This window comes from Heptranchias perlo, chromosome 5 (genome assembly GCF_035084215.1).
Source record: "Heptranchias perlo isolate sHepPer1 chromosome 5, sHepPer1.hap1, whole genome shotgun sequence".
In the NCBI taxonomy this organism is placed as follows: domain Eukaryota; kingdom Metazoa; phylum Chordata; class Chondrichthyes; order Hexanchiformes; family Hexanchidae; genus Heptranchias; species Heptranchias perlo.
Genome location: NC_090329.1, coordinates 84,202,348 through 84,216,602, shown reverse-complemented (window position 1 = coordinate 84,216,602; position 14,255 = coordinate 84,202,348). Strand labels below are relative to the sequence as shown.

General features: G+C 42.9%; 1 protein-coding gene across 6 annotated transcripts in view; it reads left to right on the top strand.

The window, feature by feature from the left end:
• The window catches only part of LOC137321905 (ephrin type-A receptor 7), a 238,076-nt gene that overhangs the window by 188,390 nt on the left and 35,431 nt on the right, over positions 1-14,255 (top strand). For 2 of the 6 annotated variants that reach the window (XM_067984757.1, XM_067984755.1), the window contains exons 7-9: positions 6,957-7,125; positions 12,554-12,662; positions 13,665-13,706. In XM_067984757.1, the coding sequence (XP_067840858.1) occupies positions 6,957-7,125; positions 12,554-12,662; positions 13,665-13,706 (320 nt within the window). Of the gene's footprint in view, positions 1-6,956; positions 7,126-12,553; positions 12,708-13,664; positions 13,707-14,255 lie in introns of all 6 variants that reach the window. The other 4 variants (XM_067984759.1, XM_067984758.1, XM_067984756.1 and 1 more) reach the window with 2 other exon arrangements.

Genomic DNA, 14,255 nt, shown 5'->3' with positions numbered 1-14,255 from the left:
GGTTGTTGTAGGGTAATCTCCCACAGTGAAATTTTCCATGGCATTACTTAGATTTTATTAAAGTATAATAAAAATAAACACTGTGAAGCTAGCTGGTTGTCACCTACATCATTAGGCTCTCATCTGTATGTGAACATTGTACCACTGGCTGGAGAGTGACTTTACCATGGTGACAATTCCACCTCCTTAAAAACAGCACAATGATAGTCTTGGAGTCAGTGGCGGTGACTGGTGCTAGATGTTTTTTGCATATAAATGGAAGCTGAACTTATAGAATCATAGAATGGTTACAGCACAGAAAGCCCATTTGGCCCATCGAGCCTGTACCGGCTCTTTGTAAGAGTAACCCAGTTAGTCCCTTTCCCTTTCCCTTGCCTAGTAACACTGCAAATTTTTTCCCTTCAAGTATTTATCCAATTCTTTTTTGAAAGCCACAATTGAATCTGTATCCACCACCCTTTCAAGCAGCACATTCCAGATCATAATTACTCGCTGCGTAAAAAAGTTTTTCCTCATATCGCCTTTGTATATATATCAAAAAAAGCAATGGTCGTAGTACTGACCCCTGAGAAACACCACTGTATACTTTCCTCCAGTCTGAAGAACAACCATTCATCACTACTCTCTGTTTCCTGTCACTTTGCCAATTTTGTATCCATGCTGCCACTTCCCCTTTTATTCCATGGGCTTCAATTTTGCTGACAAGCCTATTATGTGGCACTTTATCAAAAGTGCCACATATACACATATACACAACATCAACCGTAGTACCCTCACCAACCCTCTCTATTATCTCATCAAAAAGCTCAAGCAAGTTAGTTAAACACGATTTGTCTTTAACAAATCCGTGCTGGCTTTCCTTTATTAATCCACTCTTGTCCAAGTGACTTTTAATTTTGTCCCGGATTATGGTTTCTAAAAGCTTCCCCACCACTGAGGTTAAACTGACTGGCCTGTAGTTGCTGGATTTATCCTGACACCCTTTTTTGAACACGGGTGTAACATTTGCAATTCTCCAGTCCTCTGGCACCACCCCCATTGCTAAGGAGGATTGGAAGATTATGGCCAACACCTCTGCAATTTCTAGCCTTACTTCCCTCAGCAACCTAGGATGCATCCCATCCGGACCAGGTGATTTATCTACTTTAAGTGCAGCCAGCCTTTTTAGTACCTCCACTTTATCAATTTTTAGCCCATCCAGTACCTTAACTAGCTCTTCTTTTACTGTGACTTTGGCAGCATCTTCTTCCTTGTTAAAGACAGATGCAAAGTACTTATTCAGTACCTCAGCCATGCCCTCTGCCACTAGAACTAAATCCAGTAATGCTTCGTTCTTCGTTGGGCCGGAAACATACTGATCAAGAAAGTTCTCCAGAAGAAGAAATTCCTCCCCCCTTTTGCCCTTTAAACTATTACTATCCCAGTCTACATTAGGATAGTTGAAGTCCCCCATTATCACTAATTTATAGTTCTTGCAACTCACTGTAATTTCCCTGCAAATTTGCTCCTCTATATCCTTTCCGCTATTTGCTAGCCTATAGAATACACCCAGTAGTTAATGACACCTCTATTGTTTCTTAACTCTAACCAAATAGATTCTGACCATGACCCCTCCAGGACATCCTCTCTCTCCAGCACTGCAATATTCTCCTTAATCAATACTGCCACCCACCACCCTCCCCCCACTCATTTTTTTCCTTCCCTATCTTTCCTGAACACCTTGTATCCAGGAATATTTAATACCCAATCCTGCCCTTTTTTAAGCCGGGTCTCCGTTATTGCCACAACATCATATTCCCATGTGGCTATTTGCACCTGCAGCTCACCAACCTTATTTACACACATGCACTGTAAACCTATCTTAGACCTTCTCACATTCTCTCTTAGTCTGATCCCACCTAACACTGTACTATTTCTTACTCTAGTGCTACCTGTCTCTCCCAATCCTTTGTGCACCTTGCTTCTCCTAATGCTACATCCTGGTGCCCATCCCCCTGCCAGATTTGCATAAACCCTCCTCCCCCAAAGCACTAGTGAATCTTTTTGCAAGGACATTGGTCGCGGCTCTGTTGAGGTGCAATCCGTCCGTCTTGAACAGGTCCCTCCTGTCCCAGAACTGGTCCCAATGCCGCAAGAATCTGAAACCTTCTCTCTTGCACCATGTCTCTAACCACGCATTAACCTGCCTTATCTTCCTATTTCTGTACTTACTAATGCGTGGCACTGGGAGTAATCCAGAGATTACTACCTTTGAAGTTCTGCTTTTTAACTTGCTGAAATTCTAACCGCAGGACCTCATCTCTTTTCTAAGCTGTGTCGTTGGTACCCACATAGACCATGACTTCTGGCTGTTCCTCTCCCCCCCGCAGAATATTCTGCACCCTTTCCGTGATGTCCTTTACCCTGGCACTAGGGAGGCAACACACCGTGCGGGACTCATGTCAGCGGTCACAGAAATGCCTGTCTGTCCCCCGACTATCGAATCCCCTATGACTACTGCATTTCTACTCTTCATTGTGCCCCCCTGTGTGGTCCTTTGCCCCATGGTGCCATGCTCAGGACTGCACTCCTTCGAGGTTCGGCACCCTCACTGGTATTCAATGCTAAATACCGGTTAGTGAATGGGGAAAGGGCTCGTACCCCACTGCTCAGCCCCGCTTCCCTTGACTCTGTTCCGCTCCTCCTTCTGTACTGATCTCTGGGGCTCCTCCCCCGGTGCTCAGCTCTGTTTCCCTCGACTTTGTTCCGCTCCTGCTTCTGTATTGATCTCTGGGGCTCCTCCCCCGGTGCTCAGCCCCGCTTCCCTCGACTCCGCTCCTCTCCCACTCCCGTACTGATACCCGGGGCTCCTCCCCTGGTGCTCAGCCCCGCTTCCCTCGACTCCGCTCCTCTCCCACTCCCGTACTGATACCCGGGGCTCCTCCCCCGGTGCTCAGCTCCGCTCCTCTCCCGCTCCTGTACTGATACCCGAGGCTCCTCCCCTGGTGCTCAGCTCCGCTCCTCCCCCGCTCCCGTACTGATACCCGGGGCTCCTCCCCCGGTGCTCAGCTCCGCTCCTCTCCCACTCCCGTACTGATACCCGGGGCTCCTCCCCTGGTGCTCAGCCCCGCTTCTCTCGACTCCGCTCCTCCCCCGCTCCCGTACTGATACCCGGGGCTCCTCCCCTGGTGCTCAGCCCCGCTTCTCTCGACTCCGCTCCTCTCCCACTCCCGTACTGATACCCGGGGCTCCTCCCCTGGTGCTCAGCCCCGCTTCTCTCGACTCCGCTCCTCCCCCGCTCCCGTACTGATACCCGGGGCTCCTCCCCTGGTGCTCAGCCCCGCTTCTCTCGACTCCGCTCCTCCCCCGCTCCCGTACTGATACCCGGGGCTCCTCCCCTGGTGCTCAGCTCCGCTCCTCCCCCGCTCCCGTACTGATACCCGGGGCTCCTCCCCCGGTGCTCAGCTCCGCTCCTCCCCCGCTCCCGTACTGATACCCGGGGCTCCTCCCCTGGTGCTCAGCTCTGCTCCTCCCCCGCTCCCGTACTGATACCCGGGGCTCCTCCCCTGGTGCTCAGCCCCACTTCCCTCGACTCCGCTCTCCACCCACTCCCGTACTGATACCTGGAGCTCCTCCCCTGGTGCTCAGCCCCGCTTCCCTCGACTCTGCTCCGCTCCCGCTTTTGTTCTGATACCTGGGGCTCCTCCCTGCACCACTTCTCACGGCTAAATTATCTATTTATTTACAGATAATTACTTTTTGTCTTTTTTTTTCTCATTTAAAAAAAAATTAGCACCTCCTTCCCCCTCTACACCTACTTCCCACTCTCACTAAATTTTCAAGTTCTCACTCTGTTTGCGATGCCCGCTCTGTGCTTACGCCTAAGGTTGTTGTAGATAGACAGGACATAAATAGGAGTAGATGGGAGGGACAAGAGATGGATTTCCGAGGTGACAATTGGGAGGGAATTCATTGTAGGAAATGTGCTGACTGTGTTGTTGAGACAGGAAGGAGTGAAACACACAAGAGCGGTGCCACAAAGGTGGACAATGGAAGAGAAGCAATGAAAGAAGATGGAATGATCAACTGTATTGAATGCTATGGAAAGGCCTAGGAGGGTAGATGGATAAAGTACAATAGTTACATTCATAAAGGGTGTTGTTGCTGACTTTGACCAAAGCACTCTCAGTATGTTGGCAGGCTGGAAACTAAATAAAAGAGATTCAAACAAGGAATGATGGATGAGATGAGTGTGGAGCTGGATGGTAAGGACCTGTTTGAAAACTTAGATAGGAAATGTAGGGCAGTAGTTGTGGAAAGTGTAGGCTTTTTGAGTAAGGGAGTGATGATGACAGTTTTGAAGGGCAGAGAATAGAGCTTAAGGAAAGAGAATTATTAGTGATGTGAGCACGGATTGGGCTAAGGAAAAGTAGTTGTGTGTCACAGATTGGGTCAGAAGAGGAGATGAGCCTGATGAGGTCTGGAGGGAGAAGTTGCATAGTGTTATGAAGTTGTGGCTAGGATAAGGGGAAGATTGGTGAAGGGCATCTGGGCTGGAGGAGGAGGAGTGAGATGTAAGTGAATGGATAGTCTTTAAAATGAAGGGATCCATGAGCTCCTCACTCTTGGTGTTGGACATGAGGATGAAGGAAGTGGAGGGAGTTTGGTGGAGGTGGGTTGTCATCAATTTGGGATAGGCCTTACCCTCCAGGATAATCCTGAAATATTACAAAATTTGGCTGCACAGAGATAAATGAAGTAATTCTTAATGTGATCTAGCCAGACCAGGACAGTTGTGAACCAGGCGTGCTTACGTCTGTGGGCCTCAGACCTGAGGATGGAGAAGTGGCAATTATTCCAGGAGAACAGCAAGATTGGCTGAACGTTATAGAAGCATTGGAGAATATGAAACAATGGGAGCTTTTGAGCAGGCCAACAGAAGCAGGAAAATGGTTTCACAAACTGGATACCAAATAAACTCTTGGAAAATTGGGTGGTACCTCATCTCCATTTTGTAGAGTAGTTTCTTGTCTTTTTTTAACCAGAAAATGGATATGTAGATTTTGTGAAGTCACTAGTCGCTGTACAGTTTGGTCACATGGCACTTGCAGGAGAGTTCATTGGCACATTGGGATTGCTGGGCACCACTCACATTTGGGGGTCAGGATTGTTTGGCAACATCTTGGGTTTGGATAAGTCAGGGAGATATTGTGGGTCATGCCTATGTGGAGAGCAATCTCACAGGTTTGAGTCAATGCGCTATGTGTGGCTTTAGGAGTCCAAACAAACAGAGGAAAATCTTTGTAAAATAGTGACCATATTCTAAGTTGACAGTTACCTTCCTTGGGGGAGGTCTGGGTGTTTGTGAGGGATATGTGCTGCCAGGAATTTGTTCTCCAATGGGCAGGCCCAAAAGGCACAGACTTGAGTCTGCAAGAGTTGTGAGTCCTGTCTCTCTCTTATCCCCTGTCCAAATGACTGAATTCTAGGGAGTCACAAAAGATGTGTCTTTCTGACTACAACCCCTCCAACAGTCATCTCCAAAGGAAGGGGTGGAATTTGTGAAACAACATGTGGAGTGCTGTACACTCAATGGGATAAATTGTCTATGAGCTGGATGGCAGATCTCTCACCCACTGCCAGAGTGTTGCGGAAAACCATAGGCACCATGACTGCAATTTTCTGATACACGCTGGAAGTGGAGAAGGTACTTTGCCATCTTGGAAACTTTAGGCTAGTGCATTATCCTGAGTTGGCCCTGTTACAGCCATTGGGATATGCTTCCATACCTCTTCTACTATCTGACAGCCTACATCTTGTTTCCATCTCTCCTTCGGGCTTTCTTCGTTGTCTTGTGTTCTGGGATTTTATATCAGTTTTTATTATTCCATGTCCATTTCCTCTTTTGTTTCCCCCAGTGCTACACGGAGAAGAGACAGGTGACCAGCTGGTTGCAGGTGTGCAAAAACAGCATAAGGCAACTGTTGTTCTCCATGGTGAAGCATCAGCTTCTGCCCACTGCCACCCCACAATGTCACTATTGCATTCAGCACTATCTGGGAAATCCCATGGTTTAACACAGCAACCACAGTGTGTTGGAGCTCCAGTGGACTGTGTCAATGTACTTTTGCCTTCACTTTTAAAATAAACGTTGTCAATAATCAACCAGGCCATAAAAGACCTCCAACTCTGAACAAAGAGTATGTAGCCTTATGGTCATTAGTGTGCATAAACAAGCCATAGTCATAACACTGTGATTGGTCAGGACAGTATCAGTGCAGTGATATCACCTAGGTGCAACAGAAAATTGGTCTCTAAACTTTCAGACGTTAACTAATCAGATTAACATGGCAGGTACTGCCTGATATACCAATAACAATGCCCCAGGGAGTAATTCCACCTGGCGGCAAAATGCTGCTCACACTCCCTCCACAGCAGTAAATGACTTCTCTCTACTAAGTGGAAAGCATTCACTTTGAAGCTTGTTTTTGCTGTGCAGATGAAGTGATAAAAATGAATTAGTGCTGGAACTAGATACTGGAGCCGAATTCTGTGTATTAAACAGAGACTTTTTGGAGGCTGGGTTCTTCCTTTTCGGCGATTTAATCTGAACAAAGATGAAAGTGTATTAAAATAATAGACTGGTATAAGCTTTAAAAGCCTATTTTTACGACTAGATAGAAAATAATAGATTCCCAGGAGTACCTTTCAAGGCTATAATTCAATCACAAGGTTCAGGTGATGTCATAAGCTGCACGATCGAAGCCCAAGTAGTTTGTGAATGTTATTTGAATCTATCAATTGAATAAACAGCCTTTAACTCATTCCTGGATATTCCATTTTCTATGATGTGTACAACATAGATGTTTTGAAAAATAAAAAAAACATTCTGTTCATTTAGTTAGTATAATGATTCCAAAATCATAAATTCCCTTTCTCCCATTTGCAGTCTTTAATGCAAATTATTTGTTTTCCAGAATCTAAAAGAACGCACTTACTCCACAGTCAAAGCTACCTCAACATCAACTACCATAAATAACCTGAAACCCGGCACAGCCTACATATTCCAGATCCGAGCATTCACTGCTGCTGGCTATGGGAACTACAGTCCCAGGCTAGAGGTCTTAACCCTTGAGGAAAGTACAGGTAAGAGCTGTGAAAACTGCCCGTCTGTGCTTTTAGACAAGAAAAGGTACTCAAAGCAGATTCAGCCTGATTCAAAATCTGTAGAAAGGGAAGACAGAGGTGAGTTATCCCAGGATCAGCCCAAGAACAGCGATGGTAGAGGCCCAGGAGTGGGTTATCTGCCAGATTTCTCTGCTGGTTAATGATTCTATATTGCTGTGAGAAACTAAGGGGTCGGGGCTGGGGGGAAGGCAAGATATTTTCATTTAGAAAGGTTAATGTACTGACCGGCTGCACAAGGTTTTATCTTGCCACAATGTTGATAAACTATTGTTGAATCCTCAGATTTTAATGACAAATTTCCTTTCACTGAAGGTGAGATTTCATGGTTCCACCAAAGACCCAGTAAGTTTGTGCAGAGGGTTTGCTGAGTCAGCTGACTTCTGCTAGGAAGTTAGTTGAGGTGCTTCAATTGGACATGTAATTGGCAGAGGCGGCTGCTCATGCTCTGTGGTACCTGTCTGAAACAGGCGTTAGGCCCCTTAACAGCCTGATGCCTGTTTCAGGACCTACTATTCATTATTCAGCAACTCTTTGTGGTAGGGTGTGTCCGTGGATATTTGGTGAGAACAGGACTGGGCTTGACTGTCGTTGGTTGATACTCACTGTCAAGTCTCACAAATTAATAAACCAACACATTGTTTAATCCCCAGCTTTTAATGACAGTTGAGGGCCAGAAGGTAACTGGTCCCTTTGGAACTGTAATCAGGTAAAGAATCAACAACATCAGGGAAAGTGGTAAAAATTGCTGAGGATTTTTTTCCAAATATGCTGTTTTTTTCCTGTGGTTTTTATGCTGGAAGATGATAAAGGAAATCACGTTACATAAGGCCATTTTAATCAACTCTAAATATGTTGTCTCAGCCCTGAATCTGTACATTCCTGTGAAAGAGCTAGTAATTGATAAGTTTGACTTCTTTTTGCCCTGTAGTCAGTTTAACAATGGATGTTGTCGATGTGGATTTAATATTTTAAGCATGGGACTCCACCAGCAGTCATTTCCCATTGGCTAGTTAAAAGATTGGCTTAATTTTAATGAATAATAAACATGACATGATGCACATCACTCATTTTATTACTTGAGATATGCTGTTCTATACTGACTGCTGCATGATATATGCTGTTCTATACTGTTTTAGATGCACCAACTGTATATTATACTGACAGTCTTGTTATATACAGACTATGTTTTATGCACTAATAATGCCAAGTGTGTTATATGCACTGAAAGTGCCATTGTATACTGACTATTATATGCACTGCTGTTATATACTGACTCTTATATACATTGACAATGTTGCTATATACTGATTGTTATATGCACAGTATAGTGATGTTATATATTGACAGTGCTATTGGATATACAATGTTATGTATTGACTGTGCCAAAGGATGTACACTGACAGTGTTATTATGTAATGACTGTGTTATGTACACCGAGAGTACTGCTAAATACTTATTGTATATTAATATGTGACTGATATTATACACTGCCTGTTAGAAATCACTGACTTTAGCACTTGACTATATTACATTAGGTGCATTGATGATGCTGTTATATAGTGATAGCGCTGTTATATGATGTATATTGACATTGCTATTATATACTAAGTCTGTTGCATGATATATACCAATAGCGTTGGTATATATATTGATTGTCTTGTATGATTTGGACTGATATATTATATATTGGCTGTGTTATATGATATACACTGATAGTAACTGACTGTGTTGTGTATTAAACAATGACACTTATTATATACTGATAGTACTGTTATATGTTGGCTGTGCCAAATGATGTACACTGACAGTGCTATTATATGCTGATTGTGTTGTATGAGATATGCTGACTTATTTTCCTGTAATCAACAGTGCATTATCACTTGATAAATTTGCCTTGGTCACATCACAATCACTAATACTTTAATGTGTTTCTGATAACCACAAGTAACCAAAAAATAAATGTCTTTAGCCTCTGACAATAGTTAATATGAACAAAATGCCATCAGATATGAGGGAGTGATTTCAACGTTATTGTTACTTTGGGATTCAAAAACAGTTTTTTTTTATTCATTCATGGGATGTGGGCGTCGCTGGCGAGGCCAGCATTTATTGCCCATCCCTAATTGCCCTTGAGAAGGTGGTGGTGAGCCGCCTTCTTGAACCGCTGCAGTCCGTGTGGTGAAGGTTCTCCCACAGTGCTATTAGGAAGGGAGTTCCAGGATATTGACCCAGCGATGATGAAGGAACGGCGATATATTTCCAAGTCGGGATGGTGTGTGACTTGGAGGGGAACGTGCAGGTGGTGTTGTTCCCATGTGCCTGCTGCTCTTGTCCTTCTAGGTGGTAGAGGTCGCGGGTTTGGGAGGTGCTGTCGAAGGAACCTTGGCGAGTTGCTGCAGTGCATCCTGTGGATAGTACGCACTGCAGCCACTGTGCGCCGGTGGTGAAGGGACTGAATGTTTAGGGTGGTGGATGGTGTGCCAATCAAGCGGACTGCTTTGTCCTGGATGGTGTCGAGCTTCTTGAATGTTGTTGGAGCTGCACTCATCCAGGAAAGTGGAGAGTATTCTATCACACTCCTGACTTGTGCCTTGTAGATGGTGGAAAGGCTTTGGGGAGTCAGGAGGTGAGTCACTTGCCGCAGAATACCCAGCCTCTGACCTGCTCTTGTAGCCACAGTATTTATATGGCTGGTCCAGTTAAGTTTCTGGTCAATGGTGACCCCCAGGATGTTGATGGTGGGGGATTCGGCGTTGGTAATGCCGTTGAATGTCAAGGGGAGGTGGTTAGACTCTCTCTTGTTGGAGGTGGTCATTGCCTGCAAATTGTATGGCGCGAATGTTACTTGTTATATCAACAACTGAACCAATGTGATCATTCCCTTGGTATTCATTAGCCAGTAACCAGTATAGTTCAAAAATATAGTTACATTTCATAACAGACATGAAAGGTTTCAGAGCAGTTTAAAAGTAGAATAACTATTGTTTGCCTCAGAATTTATCCCTCTAAACGTCTCATATTTTTCCTTTTACACCTTCGCATGATATTATAATTTTATGTAAATTCCCTGACTGGTTACCTCATCTTCCTATGGATTTTTCAATACTAATTTTTAAATGGCCAGACTCTGTTGTGAATATCAAATCAATCACCAAGAATGTCACAACTGTACAATGGCAAAAAGAAAGAAAATTACGAAACATTGTTTAATTAAGGTTTCCAAACATTTATAATTGACTCCTGCCTAACTAAACTCCCATTTCCCCCAGCACTATTTTTTCCTATGGGCACCCTCCATTTTCCACCAACATAAATAGATCAACGCTGCAATTTTCTAACCTTGCCTCAAGCTCAACCTTCACCTGTAGTGTTGGGGTCATCCCATTTGGGATTGACACTTTCTTGGAAGTCTTTAAGATTTTATTGATGTCCTCTTTTCTAGTATTTCAGTGCAAATACACATAGGCATATTATTGGCTTTCCAATCAGCTTAAATTTTCTTAATGAGATAACAATGTTGTAATTGCTGTGCTTATGATAAGTGCAGTACTTCATTACTCCCTGGCAGTCATGCTTTGCCTTGCAATCAAACTAAGCGAGGAGCTGGGAATTTAAGAATTCAGTATTGATGGCAAGCAGTTAAAACCAGTAAATAATCATTTTGTCTGTGACTGAAGTTTTAGACCCTCGAGCTAGATTTCCACAATTACATGGTGAGCTAACACCAGCTGGACTGACTCTTAGGAACATCCGAGTTTTACTACTGCTGGAATTATTTGGGAACTGCAGTTCGACCTAGTTTGAGTGGAGAGAATCAACAAGAGACCAAATAATCTCACTTCTGCCCACAATTACAAATGCATTAAAAGAAACAATATGCATACATTTTCTGAATATCTCTTTATTCTCGCTGTATGAGTGTGAAGGAGGACTTTTTTTTTATTCAGTGTGCACTATAAGCATGGAACTGTTGTCCTGTTATCTAAATTGATTTCAATAAGTGAATTTGACGCCGTTAAAAGATTGAAATGACAGTTCATTTAGCTACAAATAAACAGATGCCTGCTGCATAGCTGTCAAAGCTGTACAGATCTCCAAGTGTATTAGCACTTGTCAGCAAAAATGTCCATGTGTAAGCCACCCTTCCAGAATCGCAGTAATTCACTCTGCTTCACTTGAATCTAGTTTCTTTAAGCCAGAATCCACACATGCCGCTCATTTTCTTTTACTCTATTGCTGTGTCTATAATAATGGTAATCTTTGTTTCATACATATAATTTCACAGTTTGTTCAGAAAATGCACATTTAAAAGGGGAATTGAATCCCAGTGGTCGAAGTAATTTCTTTCATTATTTTGTTTGTGTTCCTTTCCATTTACTTTTACTGGGAATATTTATCAGCTGTTCTTAATCATTTGCTTAATCAAGTAGATCGTGCTCACTTTTTGATACACTGATGACCTACTTTTTCCCTCTATAAGTTACAGGTAGAAGACATAATCCTAGGTTTGGACCTTGTGTAAACTACATTCTGCACGACATCAATTTAATTGCTTAAATCTTCAATTACATTATTTACCCTTAGTTTGTACTTCTGGCAGCCTACATAAGTGAGCACTGAGTGCTCTGACCAGAGGAATGAGAAACATTAAAAAAAACCACATTGACAGTAATTAATTAAAGATAAATGTGAGTAATCTAATAAAAAGAGTTTGGTTCCATTCTTTATGTCTGTGGATGCTAAAATATTTATGATTTAAATGGGTCAACTTGACACCTCATTATTCACTAATAGTATCAGTTTTCTGCCTCTGTACACTCCTCTTAAAGTCATATCTATGGTCACCCTCGTTTTTATTTGCAAGTACAGGAATTTCTGATTACTAAATAGCAAACCTCTAGCTGTGTTACATCCTCAAGGCTGCAAGCCCACTTCAGTCTTTTCAATAGTAGTTAAACTGATAAGCTGAAATGGCACGATTATACGAGAGAAGATTCAAGCGGAAGATTGAGGATTCTTCAGATTTGTCAGTAGTGTCTGTGGAAGATTATATATTTATTTGCAAACAGGGGGTCCATGTTCTCTTGATCAAACACCTCAATGACATTGCATTTAAGTATCGATTCAGAATGCATATAAATTGTGGGAAATCAGTTACACACTTAAAAGGGTGTGAGGTATTCGTAAACAGATTCTTCAACTAAATTTCCAGAGAGTACATCAGCTGCTTTCTTTTCTAAGAAAAGCATTGGCTACACTGATTTATTTTAACTTCTTTTGAGCTTTTGTTCATCTGGAGATTTCCTTTACTCAATATTTTGTGAAATATTGTCCTGTAGTGATCTCACCTGATCCTAATTTGAAATGCTTTCCATTCTGTTCCTAGCTACAGCTGCTTCCACTGAGCAGAATCCAGTCATTATCATCGCTGTGGTCGCCGTAGCAGGGACCATTATCCTGGTCTTCATGGTGTTTGGCTTCATTATTGGACGAAGGTATGGAACTAAGGAACATGCAGACCTGGGGCATACAAACGAGGGGTACGTGATCATAGTGTACACAATTACAGGACATCCTATTGTGGGAGAGGGAATGATTGCAATATGTGCGATTGCTGGGTAGATAACGACAGCGCACACAATCGTAGGATCCTTAAGCCTTTTCTGATCATGCTACGATAGCAGAAAGTCAAGTCATCTAACTAGAATAATGGATAGCCAGGGGAAATAGAGATCTCCACAGTCTTCAGTTGGTTGCAAATGCAAGAATTAAACCATTGACTAACCCAATGCACATCTTTAATTCATTCCATGGCTTTTTGTTTGTACATGATATATATAAGATCCTCCATTGCCTTTTCTCTGCAATCCACTTCCTTGGCACGACTCTCTCATAGTTCAACTTAAGCCTGGTACAACACAGAAATTTCATCTCTCCCAATGGTTTCTCCTCCCATACCTGCACAGTTACCACAAGTGTACCTCAGGGCTCCATTCTTGGCTCCCTCCTCTTCATTATTTATGTCATTTATATGCTATCCCTTGGTGACATCATCTGTAGGCATAGAGTCAATTTCCACATGTAATCTGACAGCATTCAGCTCTACTTCAAAAGTACTTCATTGGCTGTAAAGCACTTCGGGATGTCCTGAAATCATGAAAGGCTCTATATAAATGCAAGTCTTTCTTTCCTTTCTTTTTCACCTCTTTGCTTCCAGTATTGACTCCATCAACTAGTAATAACACCTGGATGAGTTGAAATTTCCTTCAGCTCAAATTTGGTACAACAGAAACCATCCTCCTTGACTCTCACCAGCACCTACTTGCCACTGGCCTGTGCTCCATCATCCCTCAATGCCTCTGTCTTGGTACCTCTTTCCCTTCTTTAAAATGCCTCCTAAAAACCCTTCTCTTCCACCATGCTTTTGGCCCTCACCCCTAAACTACTGTTTCCCTTTTTCTCCTGCTTGATGTCCATCTTTCTTCCACCGTGTGAAGCATTCTGAGATGTTTTCCTTACGTGAGGAGAGCTATAGAAATGTAAGTTGTTACTGTTGTACTTTTCTTCTTGCTGTTTATGGTAATTGTCTGGCACCGTATCTGAATCTATACAGGAGAGAGACTGTTAATAATGAAGAATGATAGGCGTGTGGCGTAGAGGCATAGGAGAAGAGTGAGACGTCCGGTGTCAGAAACACTGCCATAGAAAAATATCATCTGCTCTTTCTGATACACTAATGTGTGCCCCGCAGGCGCGCAGGGTAGATATACCATTTTATTAGCCTGGAAACTATGCAATGCGATATTACCTCAAGAACAAGAACATTTTCAACCTTTGAGTTATCGCCTCTGTTATGATGACAAGAATGAGGATTTTGACATTAATGCATCAAGCATTCATACTTAACATATTTGTACAATAATATTGTGCATTATTATTCCCAGGTTCATGAAATGATATATTTACTCTGCATGCCTGCAAACTACAAAATTTGTATATTGGAAAGTTTGGATTATATTTTTCTGTGATTTTGTAATTCTAAGCCCTGGTGTCCCATTGTTCTTTCATGTACATGCTCCACTCTGTTG